Raw genomic sequence first — 16,359 nt, forward strand, 5'->3', positions numbered from 1 at the left:
GTAAAATGAGGAGGTTAGACTTAATGGTCTCTAAGGTCCCTTTCCAGCCTAGCAAATAGTAGGAATAGGGACTAGAACTGTGATTTCACTGGTATATGAACTCCCTGAGGAAGAAACTCCCTTCAGTTTCTTCAGCATAACTTAGAACCTTAAAGTGTTGGCTAGAATACATATTTGCCAGAAGCAGCACTTTGTTGGATCAAAAACCCCTTCCAAATGCCAAAGCCCAGATCCCCCATGTTGTGTTAGGGTAGCTAATGTCTTTTACTACTCTCAAGAAAGCATCTCTGAAAATCATTAACAGGTGAAATGAAATTGCCTTCAGGCAAAAAGGGGTCAAAAAAGCATAATGAGAAAATGCAATGATGGGGATATAGGTCAAGTCTACCGCAAACAGAAATGGAGCCCACTACAACTGCTCATTGACTTAGAAAACCACAAATTAACCTTGTCTGGTTTTACTGTATTGTTATTGATTTTGTTAAATATTTCCCAATTCCATTTTAATCGAGTTCCAAGGCACTCAGGAGTGTTGCAAGTCCCACAGTCAGTGCTTCTGGTTGGAAACTATTAATGTAGATGATGGGAAGACTCCAGAGAATGCTCACTCATTCTTCAAAAGAACATATTTGTAAATGACTTTTTCCCTTTTTCCAGACCTGTGAATTCATTGGAATATTGACTAACACAAGGAGGAACCTTCCTATGCCAATGTGCAGCAACAATGACTTTGAAACTTAGAGTCTTGGAGAGTTGGTGGAATCACAAGGAGTTTCAATGACATGCTCAGGGTCATATGGCCAGCATGTGTCAGCACAGGACTTGGGGCAAGGTCTTCCTGAGTCTAACACTGGCTCTCTAGTCATCCTGTCTTTTCAAATTCTGACATCACTCAGCAGGCAAGGTTCTTGGCCAATGGTCCCATGTAATTGTACCATAAACACAGCTGTCTTTGAGCAAAACAAACAGTAGGAGGGTTTGTTTGGCTTACATGCCTCACTACAGAGAAAGGTTTGTTTAAATACGGAGAGGACAAGGGGCATACCTGGCAACAGACTGCATGACTTTGGAAGAAGTGTCCTTAATGGTGTCTTTGAGGTTGTCCTTTAGGTTGCTAAAGAGCCGCCCTGCACCTCCTTTCACCATGTCAAGCAGACCTCCACCATAGTTGGATTCCATGTCTGGAGATGAGGCACCTGGCAAAGGAAAAACAGGAAAGGAAATCAAATTAAGATCAATGCAAAACAAAGCTGAGTTGTAACAAAAGCCAGACATTCAGATTGAGATGTATCCTTCTTCGTTCCAAATTAACACATTAGTCAATTATAGCTGACTCTATAAGAAGCATACCTAAAGAAGTTCCTGTGCTTGGAGGACACCCTGGCCTATTGCTGCACTAAGGGTCTCTATCAAGTGCCAAACTATGGGCTCCTTTGGTACTAGTTGCTAGAGATATTCCTCCTGCCAGAAGTCTCCAATGGGTCTATAAAAGGACAAGAGTAGTCAGACCATAGGAAAGTACAAGGGACAGCATTGCTTTACCATGGATCCCATCAAGCTGCTTACTTCCTTAGCCTGGCAGTTACAGAACCACCTCTTCCTTGAAACAGTGATCCCTGCCACACACAATCTGCTTTTGATCAGTCCTAGAAAGAACAAAAACGACAACTCATACCAGTCCCTCAACCTTTGGTCACCTGGTTGCAATATGCTAGAACATCTCTGATGTCTTCACCATGCCCCAGGAAGCTCATTGTTGGAAAACATCATGCAAGATCCCAGCATCCCTGACATTCTACCTCATCACCAGCCTCTGCCCCTCTGATTGGAGAATGTGTTCATGAACCTTCAAACCACCATTTAAGGAAGCAGTTCAACTCAGACATATTCTCATTTCTTACCTGGGACATCTCTGACTTTTCCACCATGCAAAGTGAGATTGTCTTGGAGGACAGGGATTGTCTGGCTTTCTTTCTTGCTTTCTATCTTCGTATTTGTATCCTCAACACTAAGTACAGTAATCCTGGCACATAGTAAGTGCTTAATAAATGTTTATTGACCAGAATAAGCTCTACCCACTCCCTCCTACTCATTTATTGCCCTCTTCTATTGTAATCACAGAAAGAAGCCCTCATAAATCATGTCCACAGATCCTAGCCATCACCAGGCTCAATAGGTAGTCAAGCCCAGGTTCACAGAAACACCCTCCCTTCACAGTTATGATTAAAATATCATAGAACCAGTGTGATAAAGTGCTAGATGATATAAATAGATTTAGCTCAATAAAGTGAAGAAAATGATTCTGAGGTTTATTCTCATGTGACATGATGTATTGCTATAATCATGAAAAAAACATCCCCAAGTTAGAAGCCAAATTTTGTCATCATCTCTAATATGGTGATTACTGAATCTGGGTGGGGGAGAGGGAGGGAGGCAGGGAGAGGAATTGTGCACTTGCTTATTTGCATCGAAAGTTATATTTCCAACTAGGACCCCCCAGAGCATTGTTCTAAGAGCTGACACCAGATTGATAATCTAGGGTGCTCTCCTCTTCTCTATTACATTCTGGAATAGAATTGTAAGGCACAGAACTATTAAAAGACATAAATATCTCCTGGTGATCTATAAATCAGGTGCTTGTATGCCTCAAACTGCACTTAGTCCAACTCTGTTGGATCTGAAATGGCCACCAGAGTTCATTTGTCATCTTGATTCAGTCAAATTATGGAAAATAGGTTAGGACACAAAGGATAATAGAAACGTTGTTATATTTTTGAACTAATGATTTTTTAAAGTGCACATACATACTGTTCTAGATCAGAACCATGAAAGGAAGACCACAAAAGCCTGAAATGCATATTTTAAGGCCCAATCTAGCCACAGAAATAGATGGATAAATTTCAGGATACATCAGAGCAAAATCAAGAACTCTACTCTCAGAGATCAACACTCAGTCTTCCTGGAAAAAGCTATGTCTAGGTTGATAGAGGTCATACCTTCATGTAAATAAATTCACTTTCTAAATGCTTTGACAAAGCTAGACTTGGGAATGGTGCTGAGAACGTGGAATGATCAATATGCTTACTAGATAACATCCCCTGTCCTAGCATGAATTTGAATTAATAGTAAAGGGGGCAGGGAGAAGGTGGCCAAAGGACCTAAATAGGTAGTTCTTAAAAGAAGAAATGCAACCCACCAGCAACCTTTATTTTATTTTTAATTATGCAAAAATTTCCACATTAATCATTTTGTACAAGAAGATTGAATAAAAAAGGTGAAAAATTAAAGAAATTGAAAAATAGCATGCTTCTGACTGTATTCAATCAATATCCATTTTTCCTCTGGACATGGATAATATGCTTCATTATAAATCCTTTGGTATTGTTTTAGATTATTATATTGTTGAGAATAGCTAAGTCATGGCAGAAACCACAAAATGACACAGAGAAGCTAACCTCCCACTGAGGGCAGCCCAGCAAGCCGGCAGGAATCGGCCAGCACAGCCCTCTGGGAGCTGAGCCCAGGCCCACACTGAGGCTTTAGCCCCAGGGCGGGCCTGACCAGCTGCCAGATCAGCAGCAGCTGTAGCCGTTTCCAGATTTATCAACACAGATGCGAAGGACAAAGTGAGAGGTCAGTTCAGTCTGGACTTTGGGACCCAGTCAGAAATGAGAACAATGCAAGAAAATTATAAAAATGAGAGTCAACAGCCTGACTGAGGAAAATAACACCTTAAAAAATAGACTAACTCAAATGGCAAAAGAGGCTCAAAAAGGCCAATGAGGAGAAGAATGCCTTAAAAAGCCAAATTTGCCAGATGGAAAAAGAATCTCAAAAGCTCACTGAGGAGAATCACTGGAATTAGACTGGAGCAAATGGAAGCTAATGATTTTATGAGAAATCAAGATGCTGTTAAACAGATCCAAATAAATGACAGAATAGAAGGCAATGTGAAATATCTCATGGGAAAAACCACTGACCTGGAAGATAGATCCAGGAGAGATAATTCAAAAATTATTGGGCTACCTGAAAGCCATGATCAAAGTAAGAACCTAGAAATCATCCTCCAGGAAGTTCTCAAAGAAAACTGCCCTACTGTTTTAGAACCAGAGGGCAAAATAGAAGTTGAAAGAATCCATCGATCACCTCCTGAAAAAGATCCCAAAAAGAAAACTCCTAGGAATATTATAGCCAGCTTCTGGAATTCCCAGATTAAGGAGAGAATATTACAAGCAGCCAGGAATTTGAATATTGTGGAAACATAATCAGGATTACCCACGATCTGGCAGCTTCTACAATGAGGGATCAAAGGGCTTAGAATATGATATTCCAGAGGTCAAAGGAGCTGGGATTAAAACTAAGAGTCACCTACCCAGCAAAACTGAGTATCATGTTTCAGGGGAAAATATGGTCATTCAGTGGAATAGAGGACTTTCAACCATTCTTGCTGAAAAAAACAGAGTTGAATAGAAAATTTGACATTCAGATACAAGAAGCAAGAGAAGCATGAGAAGGTAAACAGGAAAAAGAAATCATGAGGAATTATCAAAGTTGAACTATGAACATTCCTATGTGGAAAAACAATAATTGTAACTGATGAAACCTTTCTCAGTAGTTGAAGGGAATAGAAATATATATATATGTCTACATATATATGTATATATATGAGGGTATATGGGCATATGAATACATATGTGAATGTGTGTATATATGTTTGCAGGTATACATAGATAGAGGGTACAGGACCAATTTAACAGGAAGGGATGATACTTAAAAGGTGAAATTAAGAGGTGAGAGAGGAATATAATAAGAGGAGATGGGGAAAGACAGAATGGGGCAAACTATCTCATATAGAAGAGGCAAGGGAAAATGGTTACAATGGAGGGGAAGAATAGGAAGGCATAAGGGAATGGGTCAACCTTATTCCCATTGAATTTGGCTTGGGGAGGGAATGAAATACACACTAAATAGGGTATCTCACCCTCCAGGAGAGTAAGGGGGGAAGGGGATGAGAGGGGGGATGATGGAAGGGAGGGCAGGCTGAGGGGGAGGGAAGTTGGAAGCACCCACTTTTGAAAAGGGATGGGATCAAAGTAGAGAATAGAACAAGTGGGAGGTGGGATAGGAGGGAGGGAAATATAGTCAGTCTTTTACAATATATCTACTATGTTGTTGTTTTGCATTAGCCACACATGTACAACCTATACTGAACTGCTTATCTTCCCAGTAAGTGTGGGTGACAAGGGAGGAAGGGAATGAATCTTTAATTCAAAGTTTTAAAATCAAATGTTTAAATATATATACATACACACACATATATACTATTATTAATACTATTTTACATGTAATCGGGAAATAAGATATACAGGCACTGGGGCATAGAGATCCACTGGGAAAGTCGACAGGGGTATGGGAGAAAATATGGGAGAGAGCAGATTGGAGGAGGGGATATCCTGTGGGATTGCTATTTTGGGGTGGTGGTTGGGGGAAAAACGAGGAGAAAATTTGTAACTCAAAATTTGATGGAAATGAATGAAGTAAATAAAGTCATTTAAAAAATAAAGAGAGAGAGCAAACAGAAAAAAAAGAGAATAGCTAAGTCATTCACAGCTCTTCAGCAAACAATATTGCTGTTACTGTGTACAATATTTTCTTGGTTCTTTCAATTCACTATGCTTCAGTTCATGTAAATCTTTCCAGATTTTTCTGAAATCATTTTGATTCTCATCTCTTATAGCACAATAATATTCCATTACAATCATCACCACAGCTTGTTTAGCCATTCCCCAATTGATGGGCTTCCCCTTGAGTTCCAATTCTTAGTCACTACAAAATGAGTTGCTATAATTATTTTTGTACAAATAGGTCCTTTTCCCTTTATTGGATGTCTTTGGGATATAGACCTGGCAGTGATAAATTGTTGAATCAAAGGGTGTTCACAGTGTTATAGCCCTTTGGGCATAGTTCCAAATTGCTCTCTAGAAATCTAGGATCAGTTCACAACTCCACTAATAGTGCATCAGTGTCTCAGTTTTTCTACACCCCTTCCAACATCCAATATTTTATTTTTTTGTCATGTTAGCCATTTTGATGGGTATGCGGTAGTACCTCAGAGATGTTTTAATTTGTACTTCTCTGATCAATAGTAATTTAGAGCATTTTTATATGATTATAGATAGCTTTGATTTCTTTGTCTGAAAGCTGCCTGTTCATATCCTTTGACCATTTGTCAATTGGAGAATATCTTGTATTTTTATAAATTTGACTCAGTTCTCTATAAATTTGAGAAATTAAGCCTTTATCAGGGAGAGTTGCAAAAATTTTTTTCCAGTTTTCTGCTTTCCTTATAATTTTAGTGGCATTGGTTTTGTTTGTAAAAAAAGGTTTTTTTTTAATTTTATATAATCAAAATTATCTTTTTTGTTTTCTATATCTTCATTTGTCCTAAATTCTTTCTTTATCCAGAAATCTGACACATAAGCTATTCCATGGTTTCTTAATTTTTCTTATGATATCACCCTTTATGTATAAACCATGTACCCATTTTGACCTTATCTTAGTATACCGTATGAGATGTTGTTCAGACCTATATGTTAGAAAAATCACCTTGGTTGTTGAGTGGAGGTAGAATTGAACTGAGAAGAGATTTGAGGGAGGAAGATTGGTTAAAAGAGTCCAATGAGAGGTGATGGGGGTCTGAAACTAGAGTTGTGGCCATGTGACTGAAAAACAATAAATACATATGGAAGATGTCATAAAGGCAGTAAAAATAAGATTTTGCAATATATTAGATGTGTGGATTAAGTGTAAATGAGGAGTAAAGGAGATTGAAGATTGTGAATCTAGGTAATTAGAAGGATGGAGTTACCCTGGACAGCAGTAGGATAGTTGGAAATGGGTCGGGGGGAAATGTAATGGAAAAGATGAGCTCTGTTTTGAATATTTTTATTTTGAGATACCTATAGGGCAACCTTTTTAAGAAGTATAAAAGGAAGTTAATGATTCAGGTCTGGAGTTCATGAACAAATTTAGGGCGGGATACATAGATCTGGAAATCATCTGTATAGAGATTTGAATCCTTAGGAATTAATGAAATCATCATAAAAGAAGAAGGTGGCCCATGAGAAACATGCACAATTGGTGGCATAACCTGAAGAAGAATTAAACAAGACTCAGAAGAAATATCCCTACTGAGATAAAAAGAACCAGAGGAGAGCAATGGTATAAAAACCTAGAAAGGAAAGCCAGTCCAGGAAGAGATAGTAATCATCAGTGTCAAAGGCTGCAAGAACATCAAGAGGGATAAAGACTGGGAAAAGGGCATTAGATTGACAGTGAAGCAATCACTGTGGACTTCAGAAAGGGAAGTTTCATTGATTGACGAGGACAGAAGCCAAATTGCAGAGGGATTAGAAGCAAGTAAGAGATGAAGAAATGAAGAAATCAATTGTAGACAGCTTTCCCAAAGAGTTTATCTGAGAAGAGGATGTAATGGGAATGTAAATTTTTAAGATCTTCCCTGCCCCTAGGCTAAAGTGCACCTGGATCCTGGGGTGGGAGGCTTGTTTTTCAGTAGACACTTTTTGAGGGCCAGTGGGTCCAGAAGGTTGTTACATCCTCTGAGCCAGGAGAAGGCTATATAAACCCTGATTTGAGGCTTTGTTTTGGGGCTCACTTTGAGAAGTGTTCTGTGATTTGATCAGATGAGACTCTGGGAAGCCGTTGTTGAGAGCACCCCGGCTTTGAAAAACCCAGATGTTGATTTGGTATGGATGTAATGGTTGGACAGTTTGGAAACCTGTCTACTTGATAATTCTGTCTGTATATTCTGAAGTTCAGGGTGCTGACCTTTTTCCCCTGAACTAGGTAAATGATACATATTTGACTGATTAAAGTAAGCTTGTTAACCCATTTTGAGTTGCTTTCCTTTACCAAAGCAGATCCAAGAACCTGTGTTGGCAGCCACCCTGGGGACACTTGGGGTGCTTGATGCTACAGAGGAATAGAACCAGACTACAGCTAACAGGGACAATCAGATCAAGCAAGGGTTTTTTAAGCACCGAGAAGGAAAGGAAGGTAGGTAAATAGCAAGGAAGTGGCCCATAGACAGAGATGGAAAATTAGAGATAGTGGGGAGATAATGAGAGCAATCTTTTGCAGTGGATAGAATGGAATGAACCCAAAGATACTTTTAGAGAGGTTTACTATGACAAAGAAAAAGACCACCTCTTCATCAAAGAGTCAAGTGAAGGTCAAGATGGAGTACAAAGAGGACTGAGTGACATGAGATGAAAAGGGGGAAAGAAAGGGGGAGTTTTAGGCAAATGGCCTCCATTTTTCAGGGGTAGGGGAGGAGGTGAAAGAGGAGGCAAGATTCCCAGCTGAGAGGATGAAGAGTGGAAGAGGGTGCTGGAGGAAGCACGAGGAGGGAAAAAATGGCTGAAATAACTATAATGTTGAGTTAAATAGAATATTGATTAGAGAAGTGGTTAAAGCTTACCTTGATATAGTGAAGGTGCAAATTATGCAATATAAGTTTGTAGTGGACACAAATGATGCAATTTCATGATTTTTTTCCAAACCATGGAGGTCTTACTTTCATGCAATTAACTAGAAGTCATGCTTTTGGTTCCCCTCCCAGAAGGCAAAGCAACACCTTAAAGCAAATCCTTCTGGGGGTATGGGTAAGAAAGACTAATGGGGAAAGTAGAAGGAAGGAAGAAAGTATACATAACCCTAATGGCTCTTCAAGAACTACATTTGAAAACAAGGTGCTATTGAGGGTCCTTGCTCATCTGATATTCTCTCTGGTCCAGCTTCAACTTCCTCTAACCCCACTGTCAAACTTACTTATCTTACACTTTCTCAACAATGAGCACATTTGCTTTGTGATTGGTTCACTTCAGTCCCTAAACTAGCCAAACAGTCCATTTTCTAAATCTGTGCTCTATCCATTGGTCTATTGAGATGTTATTAACTAGCTCACTTCCCACCTGTCAGCTAAGTGACCCTAACATGTCAAGGCAAAGTCACATATACCTTTAGCCATTGCTGATTTTAAAACAAAACAACCCGCACTAAGGCTATATATTTAGTATCTAAAAGCATCAGCCTGAGATCCCCAAATTAGAGATGATTTTATCTGTACTTTGAAAGAGACATTTCTTTCCATGCTTAGAATACTCTCCTTCCTCACCTCCACCTCCAGGTTTCCTTCAAGACTCAGCTCACATCCCACCTTCTTTCACAATACTTAATTGCTTACAAAGTATCTCCTCAACTAGGCTGTGACCTCCCTAAAGGCTACCTTTGCCTTTCTTTAGATACACCTCCAATCTTTAGCACTAAACCCTTCAAAATGACTATTAAGGGGGTAGAGCCAAGATGGTAGAGTGAAAGCAGGGACTCACCTGAACTCTCCCACAGGCCCCTTCAAATATCTTTGAAATATGAATCTGAACAGATTCTAGAGTGCCAGAATCCACAAAGAGAATGACTGGCTGATTTCCAGCCCAAGACAACCTGGGAGGTCGACAGGAAGGGTCTGTTGCACCAGTCTGGGAGAGGAAGGCAGTCTAACACACAGGCTGCACCCGCTCAGACAACCATAGCAAAGCCAGAGCAGACCACGGCAGACTGAATCACTTGCAGCAGTGGTGATTCCCAGACCTCTCAGTTCAGGAGGCCGGTCTGTTGGAACCGGGTGAGAGAGAGGTACAGCCTCACACAGGGCCTGTGGTGGTGGCAGTAGCTGCTTCTGGGGCTATTAGCCCACAGATTGAATTTTGAAAGTCATCTATTTAAACTTCCAGAAACCAAGATGCTGGAACAAGCAGTAAGTCACTCTCACCCTCCCTTGTTGACCTTGAAAAACCCAGAGAATATTGGCCCAGGAAAAATCCTGAAATAGTGGAGCCAGCAGAAAGACAGGATATGACAGTCTTTTAGCTCAGGAGGCTGAGGATTAATGGGAAAGGTCCCTCTTGCTGTGGCTGAAGAGGACCAGGACAGGATGGAGGCACCCCAGCAAGCCAGAAGCAAGCCCCACCTCATGGGTCAGCAGGAGGTCCTGAGCCCCAGGGTAGAATAGCAAGCGACAACACAAGGTACACATCACCTTCAGCTCAGCACCAGGTAAATTACCAGACGACTACACCATTCAAGTGCAAGCACCTGAGGCCCCAGTACGGAAAACCAGTAACCAGGCTCCCAGCCCCCAGTACATGAAGTTTGGAACAGTGCCCCCTGGGTCCCAGAAGCAGAGATCAAATTTAAAAGCCTGAAAAAAGGCAAACAACATGAACAATAAGAATTTAAAATCAATGACAATAGAGAAATATCTTGGTGACAGAGAAGATCGAAACAAACTCAGGAGAGGACAACATGGTCAATAAACCCATATCCAAAACCTCAAAGGGGAATATGAACTATTCTCAAACCCAAAAGGCCTCCTTGGAAGAGCTCAAGAAGAATATTAAAAGTCAAATAAAAGAGATAGAAGAAAAATTTAAAAATACATTTGACAAAATGGAAGAAAAGTACACTAAAGAAAAAAAAACCCTTAAAAATAGAATTGGCCAAATGGAAAAGGAGGTACAGAAACTTACTGAAGAAAATAATTAGTCAAAAATTGGAAGTGAGCAAGTGGAATGACTATGTGACATCAAGAATCAGTCAAACAAAATTGAAAGAATGAAAAAAAAAATAGAAGAAAACATAAAATACCTCATTGGAAAAAAAAAAACTGACCTGAAAACAGATCCAGGAGAGATAATTTAAGAATTACTGATCTACCTGAAAAAAAAAATTGGTCTACCTGGACAGCATCTTTCAAGAAATCATCAAGGAAAACTGTCTTGAGATCCTAGAACCAGAACAGGATATGACAGTCTTTTAGCTCAGGAGGCTGAGGATTAATGGGAAAGGTCCCTCTTGCTGTGGCTGAAGAGGACCAGGACAGGATGGAGGCACCCCAGCAAGCCAGAAGCAAGCCCCACCTCATAGGTCAGCAGGAGGTCCTGAGGTAAAATATTCATCAAAAGAATCCATAGATCACCTCCTAAGAGTAATCCCAAATTGAAAATGCCAAGGACTATTTTAACCAAATTTCAGAATCACCAGATCAAGGAGAAAATACTGAAAGCAGTCATAAAGAAACAATTCAAATATCATGGAACCAAAGGAAGGATTATGCAGGATATTGCAGCTTCTACATTAAAACATCAGAGAGTTTAGAATATGATATTCCATAAGGCAAAGGAGCTTGGACTACAACCAAAGATCAACTACCCAGAAAAACTGAGCATAATCTTTCAGGGAGGAGATGGATATTAAATGAAATAGGGGACTTCCAGACTTTCCTGGTGAAAAGACCAGAGCCTTTGATTTGATGTTCAAATACAAGAGGCATAAAAAAGTAAACAGGAAAGGGAAGGGGGAAAAAACATGTTATTCGATAAGAACAAATTGTTTACATCCCTACATGATGATACTTACTACTCTTGAGAACTATATCTTTATTACATCATATAGAAGGGAAATACATAGACAGAGGAGGGTGGGTTTAAGTTGATTTTGATGTGATGATAAAAAATCTAATTAAGAACTAAAAAAAAGAATGCAATGGGAGAAGAGAAAAGGAGGAGGCAGAAAAGGGTAAATAATATCACATGAAGAGGCACAAAGACACATTACAGTAAAGGAAAAGAAGAGAGGGTGCTGAGCATTATTTGAACTTTATCTTCATTATTGGATTTGGCTCAAAGAGGAAATAATATACTCAGTTATTTATAGATATCTAACTTGTCCTATAGGCAGTTGGAGGGAAAAGGGGAAAGAAAAAGGAGGTAGGACTAGAAGGGAGGGAAGAAGTAGTAAGGGGGGAAGGAAATAAAAAGTAGAGGGGTTGATAGAAGGGAGGGCAGATTGAGGGAGGCAGAGGTCAAACTCTAGTGAGGAGAGAAAGGGAGAAAGGAGAAAAAAAACATAAATGGGCAGGGGAATAGGATAAAGAGAAAGACAAAAATAATAATCATAACTGTGAATATAAATAGGATGAACTCTCCCATAAAACAGAAGCAGATAGCAGAATGCATTAGAAATCATAATCCTACAATATGTATTTTTTTACAAGAAACACATTGGAAACATAGGGATACACACAGGGTAAAGGTAAAAGGCTGCAGTAGAATATATTTTGCTTCAGCTGAAGTAAAAAAGAAAGCAGGGATAGCATTCCTGTTCTCAGACAAAACAAAAGCAAAAGTAGATCTAATTAAAAGAGATAAGGACAGAAACTACATCCTGCTCAAAGGCACCATAGACAATGAAGCAATATCATTACTAAACATATATGTATCAAGTAGTATAGCATCCAGATTCTTAGAATAGTTAAGGTTGTTACAGGAAGAAAATGACAGCAAAACTATACTAAAGGGGACCTCAACCTTCCCCTCTCTGAACTAGATAACTCTAACCACAAAATTAACATGAAATAGAATTTTAGAAAAGTTAGCTATGGTAGACCTCCAGAGAAAATTGAATGGGGATAGAAAGAAATATACTTTTTTTCTTCGTAAAATACAAAAATTGAACATGTACTACCGTGTTTCCCCGATAATAAGACCTATCCCGAAAATAAGCCCTCCCCTTACTGTGTAAGATTCCTCTAAAATAAGCCCTCCCCCGAAAATAAGCCCTATTGAGATTGCTACTGTAGTGAAGGTGATCCCCTGCGCTACACGCTACATTACGGTACCCTCTGTATGCATCGTCCCCCCGCCCCCCCCCAAGAAAAGCACGCCGCGCTCCGAGCTGCATCCAATCAGAGCTGAAGCAGTGAGCGCGTTATCCTGTTCTTTATTGAATTCATCATTGAATAAAGGTACATTTTTTTGTTCACATTTACCTGTTTATTAAAATTGCTGTCAATGTTCATTAAAATAAGCCCTCCCCTGAAAATAAGCCCTCTGGTGTTTTTCTGTCCAAAAAAAAATAATAAGACAGTGTCTTATTATCGGGGAAACACGGTAGGGCACAAAAATCTCACAATCCAATGCAGAAAAGCAGAAATATTCAATGTATCCTTTTCAGATCATGATGTAATAAAAATTATGCATAATAAAGGGGCATGGAAAAATAGACTAAAAATTTATTGGAAACTAAATAATCAAATCCTAAAGAATAAATTGGTCAAACAAAAATGATTGGTGAATGACTGACATCCAGAGTGACCAAAAACAGTGACATATATCAGAAAAGAATCCTGGTCTCAAGTTTGGTAGCATAAATATCAAAAACCATTTGGAGATCCTTTTAAGTGTTGACTAATGAAATTACTTTCCATCTTAATACAACTTAGAGATGGTTCTTTCTTTGATGTACTTCTAATCTGGCCTTAACTGGAAAAATTGGCTTTAGTCCATTTCAACTAGATCACTGTCAGCAACATTTCCCAAAGGCCAGTTGTGTCTCTAGCACTTCAGTAAACACAATGAGGTGAAACAAAGAAAAAGGACAACATTGTTATTGTCCTTGACCTCTTCTCACAGACCTAGGTCTCTTTATCGAGAAGCAATTATTAAGCACCTACTATGGGTTAGGCACTATGCCTCAATTCCTGATCACTCAGTCAATGAATGAAAATAACATGTGTGGACAAATATATTGGGGGGGAGGGGTCACAAAAACTACATTTAAATATCACTTGATGATATAGGAGTAGTTTTTCCTAGATGGAATTTTCAGAGTTGGAGAGGACCTCAATCGAATGTAGAATTTATTTTAAAAGCATCATCCTATAAGAAGCATGGTACAATGAAAAGGGCACTGACTCTGGGAGAAGACCTGGGTTCATATCCAATCTCTGACACATCATTGACCTCAGACAAGTCTCTTAACCTACGTGAGCCTCAGTCCCATGATCTATAAAATGAGAATGCTTAAGTAGATGGTGTCTGAGGACTCTTTTCAACTCTAAACCTATGACTTATAATTTACTTTACTGTATAAATATTCCTGCAAATAGTCATTCAGTCTTTGTTTGAAAGCCTCCATTGAAGGGGAACTCACAACTTAGGGGGGCCAGTCATTCTACTTTAGGGCAGCTCTTAGTGCCAGAAAGCTTTTCCTGAAATCCTTAAATCAAGTCTTCATTTGCTTCTCTACAACTCCCCCCCATTGCTTCTGGATCTGCCTTCTGGGGATAAGAAGAGCTCCTCTAGCCTGTTTTCCAAACAGTAACTCTTCAAATTCCCAAAGACACCCCCAGTCTTCTCTAAGACATATGTCTCTGGTTTCTTCAATAGATCCTCACCTGCCATGAGCTCCTCCTCCTCCTGCCATGAGATGTTCTCCAGATTCTCTACAACCTTTCTGAAATGTGGTGAACATCAGAGGATAGAAGCATTCTCCATAGAAGTAGACTAAGCAAAGAGGTCTTCGTTATCCTACTTTTTCTTGACTCAGCATTCACTGACCTCTGGGCTCCATTGTTCCTGACTTGATATGGCATGTGGCCACACAATCAGTCTTCCATCATGGCCTACAGAAAGTAATTAAATACTGCCCACAAGCTTTCTGTCGATATCCTGGGCCTCTTTTCCACAGAACAGTTAGAGGACCAAGAGCTTTCTAGGAACACTGTTCAATACCTTAGTGTACTTAAGGGACCTATGACATGGTTTTGTGACAGTACCAAATGAGGCTCAGCTCTGGTGTAATTACCTAGGAGGATAGAGTAGTATGTGGAATACCTCAGAGATGAGAGCAGGTGACTCTTTTTACAGTGGGAGCAGGAGCCAGACCTAAAATATCTGTTATCTCCAGGGGGACCTTCTTCCTCCTCCTACTCCACCTTCAAAGACACAGATCCACAGGGCATCATATGGACTCATATACCATTTGTCACTGTGAGTTATAGCTCCACAGGACTCAAGATAGGCCACTTTGGGGAGTGATTAATGAACCAAACTTCAGCAAAACAATAGAACAAGACCTATTAATATTCCCTGTCACTCCTGGGCTATATGTTCTTTTTCTTTTTTACAACCAGGTGGCTACAGGCCTTCTCTTCCTGGATTGTGCCAAAGCTGAGGTTGATGAGCCGAGGACCAGAATTGCCCGTCAGGTCCTACATGTTTTCCAAAGTCCTCTAATGTTTCCTTGACATATTGCCGGCTGCAGGACAAAAGATGTCAGAGGTGAAAACTAGCATTTCAGGCAGAAGATATAATGACGAAGGGTTACATGATGCCCTTGATCTTTATAGTTTCCAATAATTAGGGAACTGAATTGACTTATAACAACCTGCTATGATCATTTATCTTGTTTTAAAATGAAATCATTTTTAAAGTACTTTGCAAAACTGAAATTGTTTAAATAAACGCTTGTTATTATAATCTAGCAACAACATAATGGCCTCTCGAGTTATGTGGTTCTGCGCTGTGAGCCTTTAGGACGTGTATTTTACATGAAAATCTAGGAATTCAATCCCAATTGCTCTGAGCCCCAGGTAGAAAAACTCCTAACACTTAGGCGAAAGTGGGGCTCACTGTCGAAATTTACATTTGTATCGATCTCAAGTTAATCTCTGGTCATTTGCATGACAGGCAAAATTCAGTTACTGAAAATGCTTGGGAAATGAAATCAGAATAGATCATATTATAGTGTTTGTGTACAGACAGGCATCAGCAGGGGACTTGTAGAAAAAAGCAAAACTTTCCTCAGGACTTTCAAGTCACACCGGTGTCATTAGTTCACGTTCTAATGGGAGAGAACATATATGGAAGGTTTCAACTACAACTCATATGGAGGGGTCCTGTGGTTCTTAGGATGCAGAAGCAAAGTAGATGTCAGTGCTTTGATTTTTATGTCATTTCCAGCAATATTATACCCGTTTTTTATGTTGAATCACTGGACAGGGCCAAAATTAGAGGCAAAAATGGGGCTTGAGTAGCTATCTTGATAGTACCTGCAGGAGCAGTCCCCAGGTTACATCTCCATGGGGGATGCTTTCTCAGGATGATGGTTAAGGGCACTGGGCTAGAAATATGGCTGTTCCCAAAGTTCTTGAGTTCCAGGTCCAGGGCTGTCTCTATTGAGGTCTGAAGGGAAATGGTGGTCAAGGTGATAGTGGTGATTTGACCTGCCTGGCAATAACTGTCAATCATGGTGATGAGGAAGTTCTCCTCAGTGACCCTTACCCTCAATGATGGCTACAGAGACTGGGCTAGAAGCAAGACTAGTGTTTGGGTCAGGGCTGAGTAGAGGGAACTGCCATTCAGAAGGCTCACAGTTCTGGGAAGTCTCTATAAAGGTGGTGTTGATGGTGGTGGTGGTGGTGGTGGTGGTGGTGGTGGC

At 39.9% G+C, this 16,359-nt stretch overlaps 1 protein-coding gene across 1 annotated transcript in view; it reads right to left on the reverse strand.

Moving 5' to 3' along the window:
• The window catches only part of LOC138164891 (auxilin-like), a 137,297-nt gene that overhangs the window by 67,470 nt on the left and 53,468 nt on the right, over positions 1-16,359 (reverse strand). The window contains exon 2 of the mRNA XM_069092831.1: positions 1,046-1,196. Within this exon, the coding sequence (XP_068948932.1) occupies positions 1,046-1,196 (151 nt within the window). The remainder of the gene's footprint in view (positions 1-1,045; positions 1,197-16,359) is intronic.

The sequence above is a fragment of the Petaurus breviceps genome, unplaced genomic scaffold, assembly GCF_028583685.1.
Source record: "Petaurus breviceps papuanus isolate PSGF00001 unplaced genomic scaffold, PetGlider_PUasm1.0 207, whole genome shotgun sequence".
NCBI lineage: Eukaryota > Metazoa > Chordata > Mammalia > Diprotodontia > Petauridae > Petaurus > Petaurus breviceps.